This window comes from Tursiops truncatus, chromosome 10 (assembly GCF_011762595.2).
Source record: "Tursiops truncatus isolate mTurTru1 chromosome 10, mTurTru1.mat.Y, whole genome shotgun sequence".
NCBI classification, from domain to species: domain Eukaryota; kingdom Metazoa; phylum Chordata; class Mammalia; order Artiodactyla; family Delphinidae; genus Tursiops; species Tursiops truncatus.
Window position 1 is genome coordinate 3,425,403 of NC_047043.1, and position 21,553 is coordinate 3,446,955.

The following is a 21,553-nucleotide window of genomic DNA, read 5'->3' on the forward strand; positions in this document are numbered from 1 at the left end:
ATTTTTCTTATGTACTTAGGAATACATTTTAGTTGAAACGTACTGATAGTGTATATGGCCTATAACACAGTTTGAAATGCTAGTTTATATGGTAGTAATGCACTCTTTTGAATTGTTTTAGATTATTTAAAATTAAATTAGGAACACAGTATAATGATCAAAATAGAGAGCCTCTTGTCTGGTATCTTTTAAAATGGTAACCCATTAAATCTAGAATAAAATAAATAAGAAATGGATTTTTAAGAGGTATTTACAGCAAAAATTTTATTCTTATAAAAACCATTACTGATTTTCAAAAGTATATTTTGGAATTCAAACAATTTTAAGAGTACTTATTTAATAATGTAAGAACTTCAAACGTGGCTGTTAGGAAAGGAAATCTAGTTTTGCTCTCCCATAAATCTTGGAGAAAAGCTCTTCTAAGGTTCAGAAATTTGTAAAATATTTTCAACAGCCCAGTCTTTCTGCATGTGGTTATAGCCTTTCAAAGTCCTGGAACCGGCAGTCTCCTAAGTGTCAGTTTTATTTTATGAAGCGCCAACGTTTTATCGTAGGCTTCACTTTGTGAAGAAATGTAGGGACGTTAAAATAGGTCTTTTTGTTTGTTTTTGAAAAGTTTCAAAGGAAGAGGCAATACTGAGGAAGTATTTACGACTGTATTTCCTGAATGGAATGAACACACACACACTTATCTCCAGAGCAAAATTCCCACAATGCAGCTTGGCTTTTTTGTGGTAATATTTATCAACTTGATAAGTGAGAGTCATCCTACTTGAAAATGTAATAGCTTCAACATCTCACCCGGCTCTAGTGATCAAAAACTAAGTTCTGCTTAGCTCAGCTAATGGTCCTGACCTCCACCAGACAGACTCCAGTTTCTTCTCTATAAGCAAGGGGGTCCATGGATCACTGGGTCAGGGGATGTTGAATGAAGTAAGTGTCCCAATCTAAACAGTGTCAGAAGAGAATTCCCTGCGGTCCAGTGGTTAGGACTCTGCGCTTTCACTGCTGAGGGCGCGGGTTCAATCCCTGGTGTGGGAACTAAGATCCTGCAAGCTGCGTAGTGTGGAAAAACAAAAAAACAAACAAAAAAAACCAAACACGTGTCAGAAGCAGTGGCTGGAAATGTGGCCTTCTGTACGGAACAAATGTCCCCTGATAAGCCCCAGGTTTATGAAGCAAGGTGACCAGTCACTTCCAAGACCTAACTGGGGAGGACGGGACCCCGCTCCAGGGTGTGGGCAGTGGAGCCTGGGAGCTGGTCGAGCTCTGGGGCCACCAAGTGTCTCTGTCCAGGCAGCAGGGCCACAGCTCAGGCAGCTCTCCTGAGGCACCAGGGAGTGGGCATTTGTCATCCAGAGCCTGGGCTGTAGGGACGGGAACCTTCTGACAGGTGCGCAGTGCATTTTCCACCTGGCCGCGCCCTCGCCTCCCGGGCCCTCCTTCTGCCCTGAGTCGGGGAGGGCTTCCCGGGTGATGCTGTGGGTTTTGGGCCACGCAGAACCTGCTCATTTCATTTTTGGAGATTTGTGTTGGACTCTGGCTATATCATTTTACGAGTTGTCCATATTTCTGCTTTCTGGTCCAACGGGTTTTGTACATTTTAGTGTGCTAAGTTTTCTCATTCCCCGACTCATTTGCTTGTTTCGTAGGAGCATGTGGCTTGGAGCACTTGGGGAATTGTGGTCTGTGTCATGTGTACTGTGTCAGGAGTGCAAGGAACAGCCTTCAGGAGGAAATGGCAGGCTTTGCCTTCGTGTGACATCATGGAACTGACAGACGTGCCTTTTCGGCTCATGCAATGGACACGGGTTTATAGGTTAAAAGAGGGCACCGTGGCATGTGGTAACTTAACAGGCAGCCCTGGCAAATGGTGAGCTGTTTGCTGTCCAGCTTTGCCCGGTCAGTCCCCGTGATGCCAGGCCTGGACGGTCTTCAGGATGGGGGTTGTGTTTTGTACGGTCACAGCGGCAAGGGGCTGGGAGCAGGGCAGAAACTGACAACCTGGGCCCAGCCCCGTGACCCCACCTGTCCTCCTATAGGGCCATCCTGGCCTTATTGTCGATAAGCGGGCCGGTGCCTGGAAACCCCCGGAAGAGGCTGACCCTGGCTTCTCCTCGGGACTAGTGATGGACACTTTCCACTAGGTGACCTGCTGTGTTTCCTTGTTCCCCTCTGGACTCCCTCTGATCGGGGAGGCTGTCAGGATGCAGCCCTAAATGGTCCGTTAACCCTCCAAGGGCTGGTTGCTAGAGAGCTAACACTGTAACTTTCGGTTCATTAGGACCTAAACTCCTTTAAATCTTTTTGGGACACGTTGTATTTGCATCTTGTAGAGTTTAGTTCTTTGGCTTTGCCCTCTGTGAGCAGACACATTTTGGCAAGGAAAGAAGTGAGTGACATTTGGGCTGAATGGAGAGTTTTTGAGATGGCGAAGATCAAGGGCTTGCTTTTAAGACGCGCTAGTGAGATGTGCCTCGTGGATCTAATAGGAGAGCAGAAGTCTATTTAGGTCATGAGTTCAGAGCCACTTCAACCCGGAAAATCTTCAGATACACAAACACCTCTGGTAAAGCAAAGGCATTTTAGAGACACTTAAAAACATTAGAGCAGTGTAACTACTCATCCCGTTCATATTGTTGGCACAGCTCAGGTTCTCTGAAACTTGTTGGCTCGAGTCACTGCCCCAGGAGAACCGACAGCACCCTGAAGTATCCCAGAACGGGAAACTCATTCTGAAAATCTGAACTGAATAAAGATTGAAAGCAGGTGGGTTTTGTGAACTAAGCTTGGAACATTTAATCTCCAAGTTGAAAAATTCATGAGCACATCCCACAGAAGGCCTTTCTACAAATAGCTACATGTGTTATGTCAAGGAAGCATCCACTCCAAAAGATAAGAAGTTTATGGTTATGGGAAACTCATGGTCTTTATAGGGGCCCCTGGCAGGGCTCTCTAGTGTTTGTGGGTCCAGCGCCTCTCTGGACAGCTTTGGGTGAAGAACCCGTTATCAGGAGGCTGTTCTGGGGCAGCTGAAGCAGGACCTTGTATACCCTAAGTAGGAGGAAGAGGTTACTCTTTCTCGGAGGGAGTTAGGCTTTGCCTAATTTTTACATTATATAAGAGGAAATGTGTGTTTATATTCAGAACCACTTTAAATGGCCTAGAGGATTCCATTTGTATGTCCTTTTCAGTCTGGTTAAGTTGTTGTGTTTTTACGCACAGACTTAAGGCATGTTGTTTATAAAATTATATTTTTCGGCCAGAAAACCCCTAAGCCTGTGTGTTGCCCATGTCACAGTGAAGCGCCGACCCTGGAATTAGTGAGTCTGTTTGTTGTATTAGGATTGGAAATATAAATCGAATTCGGTTTGAAGGTCCCTGGGATATCTAAAAATCGATAGTGTGGATAAGTACAGATATAAATGGATACTAAATTGCAGGCAAGTCCTTAACAATGAAATACACAATATGTTCTTTTGGGAAAAAAAATAGTCCACATTTAGAAAAATCTGTGAGTCCCCTGCTTAACTCCCAACCTCCCCGCCCCCTGACTCCCAAATCTGAACTAGAGGTTGCTTTTGTTCCCAGATCCTGAGTGATTTTGGACTTTGCTGTTGACCAGATAGTCATTAAAATGAATTTCTCTATTGGTGTGACTGCCCTGAAAGAGTAGATTTTCTGGCCAAGGAAACACCTTCAAAACGGCTGTAAGGTGTTGAGTTCTGAAGCTGGGGGCGGCCCTGCCCTGCACGGCCCACCAGAAGGGAGCCAGGAGAAGGTGCAGGGGAGGAAGCGCTGCTTTGGGCCTGGGCCTGCCTGCGGCAGCCTCCCCTGCCCCGAGGCCCGGACCTGGGCTGCCGTGAAGGCCAAGGCATAGCATCTTGGGGCTTTGTTTTTGACTCTGCCACATCCAGGTGGTTCAGGAGACCTCACCAGATGAATCTGTTAGAGCCAAGGGTTTCTGAAGCCATCGGCACGGCACCATCCTCTGTGGGTACAGGCATGAGGGGCCCTGGCAGACATCTGTGACGTGTTACCTGTAGGTGACAGCGGAGGCTGGGCATCGTCTGGCAGTAAGTTCCAGCTTCTGTGAAGGCCTTCCCTTTGTGAGCGACGGTCTGACTTCTGCGGGTGAGCCCAGAGCCCGGCGTGGTTGAGGTCCACGGCCATTGCAATATCACCAAACACCCACGTCACTCCTCCAGGGTCTGAAAGTGCAATGTAGCTCACCCAGGTGTGTCTGGGATCCCCGAGCTCTCTCAGCGGACTGCCTGTGACAGCTCTGACTCGACAGAGGCTCCCAGCCCTGTGTGGGGTAGGGGCGGATCTCAGGGTCCAAGATGACCATGGCTGTTGGGGGCACAGAGCCTGCCCTCGCGAGCCGGAACCAGGGGGCCCAAGTGGTCCTTTATCAGCCAGGCAGCAGTGGCAAGAGTGGGCACTCTTCCAGACAGGATATTTTAATGCGATTATGTGGAATTTTGTACAGTTCCTTCTGACAACGTGAGAGAAAATAACCTCATTACCCTCCCTTTTGAGGGTAATGTGCCCCGTGGAATGTCTGGGGTGAGTAACAGATTTCTGTGAATGTGATTTTTGATACTGTTTATTTAAACTGAGAACTACTGTAGTCCAAACACAGCCCTTGTGTTTCTCCTTGGTTTTTAAAAGGATGATTATATTTTTGTGGTTTGAAAATGTCTTTTCAATTCTAAGGATTTTTTGGGAAATTTTGCTTGCTGCTCTGCTGTATGGTGATATTTCTGTATGTGTTGCACCTAAAAAAATGCTGAACCCAAAGTCCTGATTTGAATAAAGAATGTAAAGCAATTTGGGACTTTGAAAGCTGTCATTGAGTCTGCGGACGTATCTGGTGCTCACACTGGGATGGGGGCGGGGGGTCGAGGTGGCCACCGGCACCTAGTGGGCAGAGGCTGGGGGTGCTGCCAGCACCCTACGAGGCACAGGACGGCCCCCAGCAAAGGGGTCCTGAAATCTCAGTGCTGAGGCTGGAAAACCCTGAGCTGATAATATTGTCCCAGCTTTGATTTCCTGGTTTTGATAATGTACTAAGGTTACAGAAGACACTATCACTGTGGAAAGCTATGTGAAGTATATAGGGGAATTCTCTGCCTTTTCTGCAAATTCCTGTGAGCTTCAAACCATTTCAAATAAAAAGTTAACAACAACAACGTCCAATTAAACTTTTTTTTAAAAAAGAAAACCTGCCATTGTGAAGCGTGTACAGCGTCGTGAGGCGCTGTGCTAGTGGGGAAGCGCGCTTAGCCACCGGGGAGGTGGCCTGACGTGGGACAGATGCACCTGCTCCAGGTGAGCCAGGCTGGCAGCGGACACAGCTCGGCACCGGCTGGCCGTGTGCTCTCAGATACGTCCCTTCCCTAGGGAGCAGGAGTTTTCACGTCTGCCAAATGGGGGCAGTAATTCTTGCCTTACCACATAGCTGTGAGCGTGAAGGGAAGTTATTTGTGGAGTGCCAAGCACACACCTTGTTCTCAGCATCTTCCTCTTTCTCTCTGGCCTCTGCCGGCTGGTTTCTACTGGCTCCGTTCTGAGGATGAAAACCGTCTGACTTCATCTGAATAGAGGAAGAGTGAATGAATCTTCTAACTTGGGGAACAAATTGTAGGGGCTCCCACTGTGCGAACCTGACAGACTGTTCTTGGTACCTGGGCAGACGGCCATTTGTTTCTGCTGTTCGCAGGACGGGATGTATATTACAGGTATATTACACATATCTACGTACAATGTACATACGTTCATCTGACTTCTATCTTTGCACTTCCTTGCAACAGCTTCTTCAGAGATCATCTGCCCTGTGTTACGCAGCTACGTTTGGGGGCCTCCTGTTTGTCGACTGCTGTCTGACATTGTTGAACACCCATTCTTTGTGGCCTGTTTTGGTTCTGTGGCCGCCCACTCCTGACTCACCCCCTTCCCCTCAAGCTGCTCCTTTTCAGTCTCTGTTGGGGCTGATTCTCCCATCACCCTGTCCTCCAAACATTTTTCAACATTCTGTTCTCTTATAAAGAGGCTACGAATTCCACGGGGTGTGTGTGTGTGGGAACTGTGTCTAGTTCTTTTCGTGCCCCCGGCAGTGGCCAGCATGCCCTGAGTCAGCTTGACAGAATCCATTCACTGTCTCTGCAAGTGTCGACGGGGCACTGCCCACGTGGCAGGCACAGCCGTGGCCCTGGGACATGTGGGGATTAAGACATGCGGGGCATGGCCGTCATGAAGCTCGCATCCGGGATGGTTGGGGCTGTGTGTGGACAACTCCCAAGCTGCGTCTACGCTCACACGTCCACCTTCCTTTCCTCTCCGAGCCCCAGCGAGCTAGCTCCACGCACATTAAGGAAATGCCATTTCCCCCCGTAACTCTGGACTCAGCATCCCCGGGTGGGTGCTGTGAGAATCTCTGTTAGGGGAGGGCTGGGAGGCCACGTGGCCCTGCCTGCTTCCCTCAGGTGGGTCTTCCTCGTGGTGGAGGGTGCGGGTGGTCTTTGGACAAAGGCTGCTGCCTTCTACCGCAGGGAGCTGCTTCTCAGCCTACAGCCTGGTCTGTCCATCCACCCTTTACATCAAACCCGTTTCACGAGCAAATATGTCCAGACATCCAGGGAGTGAGACTGTCACGGTGAAAACCTGTTTGGTGGCATCTACTGAAGCTGACCATACACATAACCCCCTGGTCAGAAACTCCACACTCGAACATCAGTGTGTACACGTGGGCACCAAGAGACACGTGCAGGAGGTTTACAGCAGTGTTGTTTGTAACAGTCAAAAGCAGGAAACGTGTGCTACAGCCCTGACCGGCACCTGGAGATCTTCACGCAGCGTCTGAGACGGCGTGGACGGCACAGAGGAGGGAGACCCAGGTCCACACACCCAGAGCCCGTTAGTGCAGTGGTGCGCAAACCCGCCGTGTCCTAGCTCCGCAGTTATGTCTCCCTCTTGCTGCGGGGGAATGGCTGATTGAGATTTGGTTAGATCCCCCCAGGATGTGGTGCTGTTGGCTGGGAAGATTTCACCCAGTCCTAACAGCCATCAGTCAGGGATGGATGCTGAGGGATTCCTCCCGCCCGCCCCTCACTGCTGCCCACAGTGACCTGCTCGACGGATCCTGGTTGCGTGTGTGAGCTCATCCGTCACCCATCCGTCTGAGGGTGGGAGGCCACAGCTAGGGCGTGTGTACTCTCCTGCTGGGAGGGTCTCCTTGGGAAAACGGATTTATTTAACCCATGCTGACTCTCACACTCGGCAGTATTGTTCCCTGTGGCCCACACCAGTAAGAAAGACGACATTCTGTCTCTACTGACCTTGTTTTCCTTGTTTCTTAGATGGCGCAAGACTCGGGTTGGGAGGCTGGGTGCCATTTACAGGGAACCTCAGAGACTCCAACACAACTCTAGGAGATGGGCATTACTCCCATGTTACAGCTGGAGAAGCTGAGCTCGGAGGGGTTGGATAATGTGCCCAGCGAGTAAGAGGCTGGGCTTCTACATCCAGATGACAGACTATTCCTCAGCCATAAAAAAGAATGAAATGGTGCCGTTTGCAGCAACATGGATGGACCTAGAGATGACCGTACTAAGTCAGAGTATGACGTCACTTACATGTGGACTCTAAAAAAATGATACAAATGAACTTATTTACAAAATAGAAACAGACTCACAGAAAACAAACCAAAGGTTACCAAAGGGGAAAGGCGGGGGGCGGGGGGGAGGGATAAATTAGGAGTTTGGGATTGACTTGTACACACTACTATATATAAAATAGATAATCAACAAGGACCTACTGTGTACTACAGGGAACTCTACTCAATACTCTGTAATAACCTATATGGGAAAAGAATCTGGAAAAGAATCGATATATATACATATATGCATAACTGAGTCACTTTGCTGCACACCTGAAACCAACACAACACTGTACATTAACTATACACCAATATAAAACAAAAATTCAATAAAGAAAAAAGAGAGAGGGGCTGAGTTTGGATTTGAACCCAGGAGACTGACCCAGACCCACTGTTGCTGCAACAGACACAGACACAGAAGAGACCGCGTCTCCGCAGCTCGGCCGCAGCAGAGGGAGGAGGGTGCCCTTGCTCCTCCTTTCCTCCTTGGGCCTCTCAGTGGTGCGGCCCTACACAGCTAGACTTCATATCTGGACAAGAGGGCAACCTCCCTCTGCCTCCTACCTCGGTCCTGTCATCAGAGTTCCTGTTCCCTGCTTCTTCTGGGGGACTGACACTGGGACCAAGTTCCCTTTTTACTGGGGAAATTACCTACTAAAAAATGTGAACTAACTTCTTGCAGGTCCCATATTTCAATAAAACACAGCATTAGTCAGTGTTCCAAACTGCAAGTTACAGAAACGTCAAGCCGTCTTGAGCAAGTGGGGCATTGGTGTGCTGGATGCCGGGCTCTCCTGTGGCATCTAAAGGCGGCTGGGGGGCTTCCCTGGTGGTTAAGAATCCACCTGCTAATGCAGGGGACACAGGTTCGAGCCCTGGTCCGGGAAGATCCGGAAGGAATCTTCCTGGAAGGAAGGCCGCGGAGCAACTAGGCCCGTGCGCCACAACTACTGAGCCTGCGAACCACGACTACTGAGCCCCGCGTGCCTAGAGCCTGTGCTCCGCAACACGAGAAGCCACCGCAATGAGAAGCCCGCGCACCACAACGAAGAGTAGCCCCCGCTCGCTGCAACTAGAGAAAGCCCGTGCACAGCAACGAAGACCTAACGCAGCAAAAAATCAACCAACCAACCAACCAAAAGGCAGCTGGGCCTCTCCGGGCCTGGAGGCCCATGCGACGCTCCTGGAACCTGGAGGGTCTCTGCCTCACTGTCTCTGCTCTGTGTGCTGCCGTCTTCTCTCCCTGCAGACTGGATTTCTCCTTGCCTCTGTCTCCAGGAGAGATCGAAGTCTGCTCTGTCCCTCCCGAGTCTGTCACTTGAGTCCCAGCACACAGCTCAGGTAGAAACAGAACTCTCACTCCCAGTGCTGAGTTTCTAAGGGAAAAAATTTGGTCCACTGTGGGTGAGGGGTCCATCCCTGTTCCATGAGCTGTGGCTGGAAGTGGGGGAAGGATCACGATGCAGAATGGTTGCCGGGAGCCCCCGATTCCTGCTGTGAGGGGGCAGGCAGGGCTCTCGTGAGACAGCGGATACCCCAGTGTCCCCACTGCAAATAAAACACACACACGATGATGTGAAATGTCGACGTCCAGCCGTGCAGTGTGTGCGTGTGGACGTGCGTTTGCCCTAAGGGGCTGCAACGCTGCCCTGAATCTCAGCATCGCAGCGAGGGGCAGCCACCCTGCCGGCGTCTCAGGATTGAAGCACTGGAGTTCCTTCACTCCCTTCCTTCTTCTGTGTCTCCAGTCTCTCATCAAGCCTGTCACTTGGATTCATTCTTTCCCCTGTATCCCGTCCACACCACCACTGTCCTCAGCCAGGCTGCAGCCCCCTCAGATCTACGTTATGGCATCAGTTTCCTGGCCAGCTCTTCACTCACAGGCGTTCTCTGCATTGCCGTCCAGTCAATCTGCTGCAGACGCCATTCCCTGCTTAAATGCTCCCTCTCCCACTGAGTAAGGCTCAGACTGCTCAGCCAGAACCTGTGGCTCAGAAGGAAGCAATTTCTCCTTTTGTATCTCACCCCCTCCCCGCTTCCAGCACTACCTGATCTCTGACTCTCCCAGGTAACTTACCCCCTTAGCCATTTACACACATCTTCACTACCGTGCTAAATGTACTGTAATTAAGGGAAGGCTCCACATCTGGTCCATCTCTACATCCCCTAGGGCGTCTGACACAGTTTCTAAATGAACGATAAAGCGGCTACCAGTTACTGCTGGCTTACTCGGTAGCAAACACAGGAGGAGAACTTTACGTGCCTTATGTGTTTACAATCCTGACAGCAACCCTGTACGTCCAGGATGTGACCAGCTCCGTTTCATAGATGAGGAAACAGAAGTTTAGAGATGCCATGAGGAAGAGGCAGAGCTGGAGGATGAAGGAAGGGGAGACTTTCTGGGGTGTCTGTAGCTCGGGCGACCTTGAGGCCCTGTCCCTACTTTCTCCATAGGAAGCCCGTGAGGAACCAGGATTTGCCCCGTCCCAGTGAACACTCACTGGCGTGCTGCCTCCCTTTTTCTTTCCTTTTTTTGGCCACGCCATGCGGCTTGTGGGATCTCGGTTCCCTGGCCAGGGATTGAACCTGGGCCCTGCAGTGAAAGCACAGAGCCCTAACCACTGGACCGCCAGGGAAGTCCCCCTGCCCGCTAACTGATGCGCTCTCCACCCACTGGCACCGACTCTCCACTCTCCCCCGAGGCTTATTCCAGCCCCAGGATCTCTGTGAGTTCTGTCTGGCCCATATGCTGCTCTCTTGCTCTTGCGGCCTGGCCAGCACTTGGTCGCTTTCTGGTTGTTGTCCACGTGTTGGGCCCCCCAACAGTGAAGTCAGATTCTCGGGGGCAGGGACGCCTGGCCCACATGTGCCTCCACCCAACTGCTTGCTCTGCCTTGAGTGCATTCAGAGCTTTCTTTTTAAGCCTGTGCCTGTTGGGAAGACATGTGAGGGAACAGTTGTTGCTGGGCGAGCAGGAGCCAGATGTCCCTTTCTTTTTCAGCTGGGTCCAAATTCTGCTTTAGGAATCGCAGAAGCCAGCAGAAGCCAGGGAGAAAAAGTTTTTCGTTCAGAAGAAGCTGGAAACACACTTGTTGGGTCAGACACTGGCCTGGTGGCTGGTGAGGATTCCGAGGGGCCAAGGGCCCCCCTCCCCCCGGCCCCCCAGCCCATCCATGAGTTCCCTGTGCCTTTGCAGAGGGCCAGCTGGCTTCACTGTCCAGTTAATCCCAAATTCATATTCTTATGGACCATGGGCTGGGCTGAATGTTCTGGCCAACCCCAGGCAGCACCAAAGTTCCACATGAAGCTGGGGACGGATCCTGAAGATTTCTTGCTGAATTGTGCCAAAAACTAGCACTCAGGGACTTCCCTGGCGGTCCAGTGGTGGGGACTCAGCGCGTTCACTGCCGGGGCCCGGGTTCGATCCCTGGTCAGGGAACTAAGATCCCGCAAGTCTGGCGGTGTGGCCAAAGGAAAAACAAAAACCAAACCAAACCAAACCCCTAGCTTTCAGATGGTCTCGAGGATGGTTTCTTTCCTTTTGATTAATTGCAAGCTTTTAGAGCTAGAAAGGTCATTAGGGGTCTGGCCAGTGCTGACCCCCTCGAACACAAACGCAACAGCATCCCCAGGTCTCGGGCTGTCCCACCCAGTGGCTTTTTTTTTTTTTCCTCCCACCACCTGCATTCCTCCCATCACACCATATTCCTGTCTTCCAAATTTTTTTTTTAAAGAATTGTTTTATTTATTTTTGCAGTCTGAGTTACAGATATATTGTTTCACCTCTTTGAATCAGCTTCTGTTTGTAGAGTCCCATTAGGAAGTGTAAGGCTGTGGGGTTTTTTTTTTTTTTTTTTGCGGTACGCGGGCCTCTCACTGTTGTGGCCTCTCCCGTTGCGGAGCACAGGCTCCGGATGCGCAGGCTCAGCGGCCATGGCTCACGGGCCCAGCCACTCCGCGGCACGTGGGATCTTCCCGGACCGGGGCACGAACCCGCGTCCCCTGCATCGGCAGGCGGACTCTCAACCACTGCGCCACCAGGGAAGCCCTCAAGGCTGTGTTTTGAAAGTGAAAATACATGTTAAAATTTGGCAAATTAATAATCCTAAATACGTTACCTGTTTGAAGTGTGAGTGGAAGAGTCTATCTGGCAAATCTTGGTAAGACTCTTAGCGTTAATACTGGAGTCCTTCATCATATAGCCTATATGTGCCTCGTATACCACACATATGCACCTAAATGAAATACTCCTTTAAGAACTAAGAACCAGTTATACTGTTATTGAACTGTCTCTGTATTCCAGACAGATGAAGCCACATGAATTCACTTAGTAACTGATGGGAAGTTCTACTGAAATATTTTAACAATGTTTAGTTGACATTTAGGTGATACCCTCCGTAACTTTCTGGCTGATGAGAGGGAAGCGTTTCTATTTTGTACCACTGAACTTCCTTTGAAAGCTCATCACTTTAGTAGGAAAAGGATGCAAGTCATTTGTTTTCCTGCCGAGACTAGACCCCTGGAAGTCCAGCTCCTCTGGAAGGGGCATCCAGCATGTCCAATGACTGACACGGCCCTTGGGTCAGCACAGGGATGTGGAGTCTGAGAACAAGCTCAATTCCAGCTCCACTGGTGTCAACGCTTGCTCATGGTCTAATTTCGAGACAATAAGGCACCGACTTTCTTTGCTGTCGCTCTTACGGTGCAGTGGTCCCTCCAGGTAGAAACACAGACAGATTCATCTCAGAGTTCTCCTCTGGGTTCTCTCTTGAGGGTCTTTGGACTTAAAGCTTTGCCCTTGAGCAAAAGCACGAGCATCTATCTTACCCCCCAAACAGATTTCAGCACGAGAAGCCGTTTTCGTGAAAGGGTCCCTGAAGGACTAATAAGGGCTGCAGACAGACTGGAAAGGGAAAATCCTATTTGTTCTCGGGGTGAGGTGAACCTTTGTCCATAGAGATCCTGGGCAAATGCTCAGAGGAAAAGCACGCTTTCTCCACCAAGTTCCAGCTTTCTTGTAACAAAGCAAACATGAGACAAGCTCCTGGGACGCACGGAGCACGAGTCCTTGTGGGCTGTTCCCTTTGTTTGTAAGAATGAGCATCAGCACAGGGTTCCGCCTTTGTCTGCCGACCTCACTAGCTGTGTCTGTGCCCATGACCCAGATGGCGTGGCTGCTTCCCGTGGCTCCTGAGTCACGCGATGACCACCGTCATGAGGCCACTGCACAATTTAGAAGGCAGAACTTTTAAAATGTTCTCCAAACCGTCCCCGTGGTTGTCTGCAATCAAGATTTGGTCATCTGGGTTCTGACCATATTTATCAAGGCACTTTGTGTCCATACCGTGGTGGGTTCAGAAGACACCGTCCCAAGCTCAGAGGACATGATCCTCGGTGTAGGAAACGCTTTCTCCTTCTGCCTTCTGAGTGCTTGTCATTTCTTCAGCTGTTGCTACAAGTGTAGCCTGGCCTCAATACCTGAGCAATCCTTTCATCTAGAAAGTGGGCAACAGTTTGCAGGAAGTGCCTCATGAGAAAGCAGCCCCTTCTGTTCTAAAATGTACTTGCGCACTTTCTGTATGTACCTGCTGAGGTTTTACTGTGCCTTTTAGTTTCATTCTTGGAAGCACATTCTCAGAATATGTCGACCAACTTTCCTCAGCCCTTTGTTTTTTTAATCTCGTGTCACCTTTTGCTAAATATGGAAAAATTTCCCCTACTCGTCCTGTTCCCAATGATGATATACATCTATAGGCTTTAACCTATAGAAGGAGAATATCTGTTCTTCAGAGAGCTAAGGGGAAGTCTCTTTATAAGGGTCTTTCAAGCTGCTTTATTCCAGTGGATTTTTTTAAAAAAATAAAACGAATCTACAGAAATGATATTTTCAACATTTGGAGGTAAAAGACACATTTGTAGGCGCTAGACTTTCTGTTTGAACTTGAAGTTGATTGGACCTAGCAGGGGGAGAAAGCGCAGACAGTGTCCCCTCCTGTTCTGTCTCAGGTGGTGGCCTACGTCTGCTCAGCCACCGTGGCCCCAAACCTGGCGCTCCAGGTGCCCCTTACGCCCCGTACACCTCACACCCACCCAGTCGGTAGTCCTGTTGACTCTATTTTCTTTTCTTTCTTTTTTTCGTCCTGTTTTGTTCCTAATGTGCCCCCCAGTGGGGTCCAGTAGTTAGCAAGCCCTTCTGTCTGTAAGACACGTGACGCCTGTGCCCTGAAGATACTCGTGGAAACGGCCCTGCACAGGAGACCCACAGTTTGGGCTGAGGTTGCCTGCCTACTCTTCAAAGTTTGCTCTGTGGCCCTGAGTAAGTAATAAATTAAGGTTTTCTACTAGTTCTCTGTATTAGTTTGTCACTGCTTCATAACAAACCACCCCAAAGCTCAGTGCCTTAGACAGTAGTTGATTATTGACCACAGAGCTAAGGGGTGGCTAAAGCCAGCTCACCTAAGCTAGACTGGCCTGGGGGGCTCTGCAGGGCGTCTCTGCCCCACGTGTCTCCTGCCCGCCGGGAGGAGAGCCCTGGCCGAGGCAAGTTCTTCTCAGGGTGATGCTGACTGTTTCCAACATCACCGGCCTCGGTGAAGTCACCACCATCTCTTGCCTGGATTACAAGTGTTCAGTCTGACCCCCCCCATTTCTCCCACCAAAAGCTGGTCGCCCTGCATCCTATTCCCGCTATAGCAATGTGACCTTTTAAAAATACAGACAAGATTCTGCTTAAAAACCCCACTAGCTTCTTGCAGTCCTCGGGTCCCCACCTCCTGACCCAGCCTCGCCACCAGCCATCCTGGGCTTCCTTTAGTTCCTTGGGTTGCACTGTTTTTCCTGATTCAGGGCTTCGCATGTGCTGCCGCTCCTGCCTGGAGAGCTCCTCTCCCTGCCCTCTGCCCAGCCCACCCGCCTCTCATTTCATCTGAAAGCCCCCTTCCTGGGGAGGCCTCCCCGACCCTCACTGTCCCCTCCTGCAGCACCTGTTTCCCCATCTGTCGCACTCGGCAGACCCACCGTTTTCTCACGTAACCCTCTTGCGAGGCTGCGGGCTCTGAAGGCAGGGCCGGGGCTTGGTCGCTGGTATGTCCCCGGCTCCTGGCTCCCAGCCAACACTGAACAGATGAGATGAGCGACGGGGGGGTGGGAGGGGGCTGGGCCTGCGCATGACCGACTGGAGACGCTGCTCAGGGTCTCAGTTTTCATACCTGTGGGCTCGGGGGTTGAGCTCGCTGAGCTCCAGTGTCTGCTGGTCCGAGGTTTGTCATCTTTGTGGCTCCTTCCAGCCTGTCGCCTTTGCTCCTGGATGTTGGGTGGCACATTTGCTGTGCCCAGGGACTTGAGATGTTGGGTGAGGCTGGGGATGGAGGGACGGAGGTGACAGCTGCTTGGTGGCAGCAGGCAGAGGTAAAGCGAGCTACGCCAGCTCCACCTGGAGAACGAAAGCCATGTGCTTGGTCTCCCAGCATCGAAGCGTTACAGCCAGACCAAGCACGTGTTACCTCTGAAGGTCTAGAAACCAGCACGCTTGGTTCCTGTCTCAGGACAAGTTGGCTTACACTGTGGTATTTCTTATTTTCTCAGCGCTGACACTGGAAAGCATCCTCAGCTGGGATCCCGCCTCTAGGACAGCCTCACATTCCGGAGGCTGGAGGCGGCGGGGACGGAGGGAGCGTCCTCACCCCAAGGCCTCAGGTGGGGCCTCGTCGAGCAAATGGAGTGCTTTACACAAGCGGCCCTCCCACAGGGACATCCCCTTGGGTCCTCTGAACCGGGGACACCCAGTGCAAGGTGCTGCCTGCCGTACCTGCACCGCCAAGTTGAGGGATCCGTTTGTGGCTTTTTTTTTTTTTCTTTTTGCGGTACGCGGGCCTCTCACTGCTGTGGCCTCTCCCGTTGCGGAGCACAGGCTCCGGACGCGCAGGCTCAGCGGCCATGGCTCACGGGCCCAGCCGCTCCGCGGCATGTGGGATCTTCCCGGACCGGGGCATGAACCTGTGTCCCCTGCATCGGCAGGCGGACTCTCAACCGCTGCGCCACCAGGGAAGCCCTGGCAGGTGGATTCTTAACCACTGCGCCACCAGGGAAGCCCCCGTTTGTGGCTTTTGTCACAGAATTCTCCTTCATGCCTTTCCAAATTCCAAATGCATAGTTAATTTTATCTGAGCTGCAAAAGTTAGCTCTGTTTATTAAGGCTTGGGGCATGTTCAGACCCATCCGTGTGCTTTAATTAACATAAGAGCCACCCGCTGTTGAAGGCCTGCAGGACAGAGTTCCGTTTGCTTGCTCCACTTTCTCTGTGAGTAAAACCTGGGGGGAATCTCCCGTGGAGCTGCTATCCTGCTGGCAATTCCAGCAGAATTTCTGGGGAGAGGTTCAACTCTGGACTTAGGTTTCCAAGTAGCAGCTGCTTTAATTAAGTGTAAATCAGAGGTGACTTCCGCTGGCTGGCACAGTGGTCGGATGTAGTTGTTTCTGAGTGACCACATGCCTGCCTGGTGCAGAAGGGAACGTGCCCCAGAGCCACACCCCTGGCTGAGATGCTGCCCCGTGACAGTCAGCTGAGGGGGGCGCACACTCCCATTCCCTTCACTGTCTGCCTTCATTCTCACACCTCGGCCCTAAGATGTGCAAGGATCTGGGTTTATAGGGGTAACAGATCTGGGACCAACCAAGGGTTGGTCTCACAGGCACACAAGACTTGAACCACGGGTCAAAGCATCCTGAAATCACACGTTATATTGCCAAACAGAATGACTACACGTTTAACCTGTTTGGGAGGCACCATCACACAATATCTACGATCCACAGATAAGGTGGGCACTCACAGTCTTTAACACGGGAGGGAGGACATGGACCCAGGCCACTCGCGCTTGGCTCACATGACTGTGAGAATTAAGACGCAGGGAGCGGTTCAGTGGCAGGTCAGTGTAGTTAAACCTATTTTAGGACCTGTAACTATTTATATGAGCCTGTTCCAAACCCAAACACGCGAGTAATGAATTCACTCAGTACTGTTTATGGAGGTAAGCCAAGAAATCTCCCAGTGTCCAGGTCCCTCACAAAATTCCCAGAAGTCAAGTAAGTTATTTACTACCTTATTTCCCTGTTTTTAACTGATGTGTTTCCAAGGACAAATGCATACAAATACTGTTTTCACCTGTAACATCCTCAAAGGGCAGTTTCCCGAACTGGCTCAACATTAGAAAGACCAGGAGAGCTTTAAAATGTATTTATAAATCATTGTGCCTCACCTCTCACTTATCAAGTCAGAGTATGAAGCACTGAGAAATTCCTTTTTAAAAACTCTCTGGGGCTTCCCTGGTGGCGCAGTGGTTGAGAGTCTGCCTGCCGATGCAGGGGACACGGGTTCGTGCCCCGGTCCGGGAATATCCCACATGCCGCGGAGTGGCTGGGCCCGTGAGCCATGGCTGCTGAGCCTGCGCGTCCGGAGCCTGTGCTCCGCAACGGGAGAGGCCACAACAGTGAGAGGCCCGCGTACCTCAAAACAAAACAAAACAAAAAAACTCTCTGTCTCTCCAGGTGATTCTGACTCAGTAAGTGAGATCTGGGATGCATGTCTCAAACCTCGGTGTATACTGGAGTCTCCTGGGGTGTGTCAGACTGAAGATTCTGATTCAAAAGGTTTGGGGGTGGGGCTTGAGATTCTGCGCTTCCAGCAAGCTCCCCGGTGGGGCTGACGTCGCCAATCCCGAGACCACAGTCTGACAGCAGGTTGTACGTACCTGTCCCCAGGTGTGCATCCACACACAGACCACCTCTGCTGTTCCACTGGGCCCAGGTCTGAATTGCAGGGCGCACCCTTTACCGTTTCAGCTCTGCCCTACTCCACGCTGCCCCCAAATCTCTACTTGTGCTTGGACTTGCCTTTGCAAAGGGGGGACTCAGCTCAGGGCTGGACCCTCCCTGTTGGTCTCCCCACTGACCGGCCAACCAGCAGGAAACAGAAGGGCATTAACCATGATGGGCGCGTCCGGTATAGAGGCCTAGGGACCTTCTTTTTATTGTCAAGGACCAAGAAACAAACTCTGGGAATGCTGTATACAAGTGCTGAGGAGCTACCAGGAGGGCTGGGCTGGAGGAGACGCAGTAATACACGGCATTCTCCTGAGGAGCTCCAGCTCTTCATTCTAACACTTGAACCAGGGAGAGACAGCCACCCCTTGTCGCTAAGGCTGCAGGAGAACGGGAACCTTGCTCAGTTCATCAGGCAGAGTGAGAAGCTGTTTAAAGCTGATGTGGGAGGCCACTTGTGGTCTGCTGGGAGTGCCCTTGCCAAGCAGGATGGATGCTGAAAGTGGTCCACGGCTGCTGGTGGTGGCTGGTCCCGGCTCCCTAGGTCCTGGGCTTCTCTTGATTCTCAATGATGAGCTTGTCAGTCGAATACATTTGGCCAATGTGTACCTGGAGGCAAAGAGAAGACACAGATCAAGAACCACGGGCTCCGTTAGCCGTGAAGCTCATAAGTGCGTTTCTACATTTAGGTGCAGATGTGCACCGTCACAGGACGTCGTTCTGGAAACGGCACTGTGGGGCGGAGTGCAGTCACCAGCTTCGCTTCTGCTAATTCCCGGCACTGTCCCACCCCACTTCCCGCACTGTGGGAACCGTGGGAGATTCCCACTTGTTCCTGCTCGCCCCTGGGATGGTCCCGACCGCGGGCTGTCCTGAGCCAGGTGAGACCCAGCCAGACCTGTGCACAGCAGCTCCTCACCCAACAGGATTTCTGGCCTTTAGGACTGTTTCTTCCGCAAGGATGGACTTTCACCGTAAGGCACTAGTGAGCTCTGTCCACGCTGGGGCAGAGGAAGCACAGCTGTACCCCTGCTCTGCCACTCACCTGTCACGCTGGCCACCTCCTCCCTCTGGTCTCAGCATCCTCACCTGTGGGATGAGGGCTACAGGGCTGCTCCCAGCTGATCTTCACGTCCTTTGCTGCTCCAACAGCCTTTGGACCCTCAACACAGTTGGCACCTACGTGGTACAAGAGCCCTGGGGGCAGCTGGGGAACCTGCCAGGGGACGTCACTGTGGACACAGAGGCGAGGATGCCTGTGCTGCAGCGGTGGAAGGTGTAACGGGCTTCCTGTCACCTCCTGAGGGGCCGGCTCTCTGCCTCCTAACGTGTCTTACAGCCGGCAGCAGCCGTGAGGGAGGCTGTGAAGCCTGCTGTCCCTACCTTGCAGCCTGCCTGGACCACCTGGGTGGTCTGTGCCCAGGGCCTGTGTGAGGTCATGTGCTCATTCAGGTCTGCCTGGGAGCCCCTCAAAGGCAGGGCAGGTGACCCAGGCATGCTGTGGCCCTGGGTCCTGCAGTCCTGCGACCACTGACAAAGGAATGAGAAAAGGAAGCGGAGAGCAGAGGGCTCTGCAGCAGAGACAATGCACGGGTATTTGTTGAATGAAAGCCCCGGCAAGTCCTGGAGGAGGTGTGAAGGGCAGCCCAGCCCCGGCTGGGCCACAGATGAATGGCGGGCACCTCCCGTACTGGGACTGTGCTTGGGTGAGGCTGGAGACCCATCCCTGCCCTCAGGAAGCTCAGAGTCCAGGAGGGAGACAGACAAGGAGGGAGGCAACTGTAACCTGATGGCTGGAACATCAGCAGCCGTCTAGCACTATGAGGTGAGTGGGATATGGGGCCACACGCGGAAGATGAGAGGCAGGAGGGAGGTGCCTGGGTTCTTGATGGCCAGGGAGCCATCACACCAGCCAACTTACCGGCTTAATGCCAACTTTTCTTTTACACGAGAGAAAAATAAACCGCCACATTTTTAAAGCTACTGTTATTTGGGTTTCTTGTTATATACAACTAAACCAAACCGTAACTGATGTGAATGTATATTGTGAATTTTAAGTGTAGACTATATGACTATCGATAAAAAGGTCACTGCAGACAAGAAGGTGTGCTGTGCCCTAGGATAAGTGGAAACAATGTCTCTGTCACCTGGGAAGGCACCATTAACAGACAGTCTGTGAATTTCTAAAGTTTAAAGAAAACCACACTGGGACTTATAAAGGTCTTCTTTTGTCCCACAATATTTGGTTTAGAGTATGTGGCTATTAATATTTTAGCATTTTTTCTGTCTGGTCTTTTAATTCACTTATACATTTAAACTGTATGTGTGTATATATAAACAGAATATTTAAATTTGTAATCATAACTCGCTTTTCAAAGCTTTATATCCTTATGTCATTAAATAGTCTTTGAAAGGCTATCTTCAGTAACTGATAAAGTGCATTGTAGAGATGCATGGTAATTTATGTGATCATTCTCACGTGATGAGCACTTGCAGAGTTCCTGCTTAGTCCTGGGATTACCATTCTCATGTATGAACCTTTCACAGCATCTCCGATTCTCTTTTCTTACAAAAGGTTTCTAGAAGTGGAATTAGTGGGTAAACAGGTACAAATATTTTTATGGTTCCTGATGGATCTAGCAAAACAACTTCCCAAAAGTGTGCATTTGCTCGGCAACTGACACTCCCTTTGGTGGACTGTTTGAAGGTTCGGCAGTGTGTTGATCGCGTCCCAGAACAAACACGTGTCTTCCCACCCAACTCACTGTGGACACCATGAGCGCCCACGGCCGCCATCTCGATGGCTCTCCTGTGCGGCCCCCCTAACAGAGGCCCCACCAGCACAGTCAACGCAGCATTTGTTTCTCATGGTCGGCAATCTAAAGGGTGGAACCTTTGGTGGGTAGGTGCACTCGCAAGAAACACAGCTGTATGAGGTGACCTGGTCCCAGTCAGCTCCACGAAAAGCTCCAGAGAAAGCTGCACTGGGGCGATTCAAAGAGCTCAAGTTTTAGGAAACTTTTAGGTCAAAACAAACCTTCAAACGTAGAGTCCACTTTGACCAAAGTATGAATAAGATTTTAAAAATTCCACTCAGAAACAACACTTCTATGGCCTTTGGGGGAAAAAACTGAATGAAAACAGATCTTAATGGTTTTAAGAGAGCACGAAGATGAACATGTTTCTATCTGTGCAGGCCCCCTGGTCTGCTATGCACACTCCTCGCATGGCCGGCACCCTCTCATGATCATGAGCTGCTCACTGGCGCCAGGAGACCTTGGTCCCATCTGTCTGTCCCTCAGGCTCATGTGGACCCACGCCCACCACGCAGAAGCCCACCCACCCTTTGAGTCGACCGCTGAAGCTCCCCTGGGTCCCCTCTGCAGAAGGGGCTCTCTCTCTCCTGGGAACACTTATTGCAATGTCTGCGCCACCCGGGGGGCACTCACGCAGCCTTGTCCTATCACGACTTGTGTGCCTGTGTCAGCTCCTCGGCATGGAGACTGGCGGAGTGGGAGGAGGCAGGGGCTCGCGCTCCGCTTGGCTCTGCTGCCTTCCCAGCAGAGTCCAGGGCAGCGCCAGGCCCGCCGGCCTGCTCGGTAAGGATGTGGTAACTAACAACACCGGGGTCTGGTACCCCTGGTTATAAGGCTCTACGTGTCCACTCGCTCTAACATCTGGTCAGTAAGTGATTATGACGTGCTTTGGTGGAAGAGCTACCAGTGGAAATACAGAATTGATACAGGCGCGTCAATAAAAATAGCGACGGGCCGTTTACTGTAACGAGAATGCTCTCTCACCATTAAGCAAAACCACACGATTTAAACGTGGCTCAGCAGGGGTTTAAAGCTGTAATCCAGGGCTACAGGGATTAACCCAGAGCAGTAACAGGAGGGGTAAGGGAAAGACTCAGTTCACACAGGGAGTAAGCATTAAAGTCATCTCCACAAGGGCTGTCGAGATGAGGCAATAAACGTTGGTGTAACAGTTCTGTCACACTTGTTTGGGCTGTAAACTGTGTCAGCTCACATTGAGGGGGGGCGGGCAGCCTGCAGTGCTAATGATGGAGCAAGTCGC

The 21,553-nt window shown here is 51.2% G+C and overlaps 1 protein-coding gene across 2 annotated transcripts in view; it reads right to left on the reverse strand.

Annotated features, from left to right (window-relative positions):
- Positions 1–17,653: 17,653 nt before the first annotated feature.
- The window catches only part of LYRM4 (LYR motif containing 4), a 125,369-nt gene continuing 121,469 nt past the window's right edge, over positions 17,654–21,553 (reverse strand). For both annotated transcript variants that reach the window (XM_073810291.1, XM_019945191.3), the window contains one exon: positions 17,654–18,085. In XM_073810291.1, the coding sequence (XP_073666392.1) occupies positions 18,057–18,085 (29 nt within the window). In that variant the 3' untranslated portion in view covers positions 17,654–18,056. The remainder of the gene's footprint in view (positions 18,086–21,553) is intronic.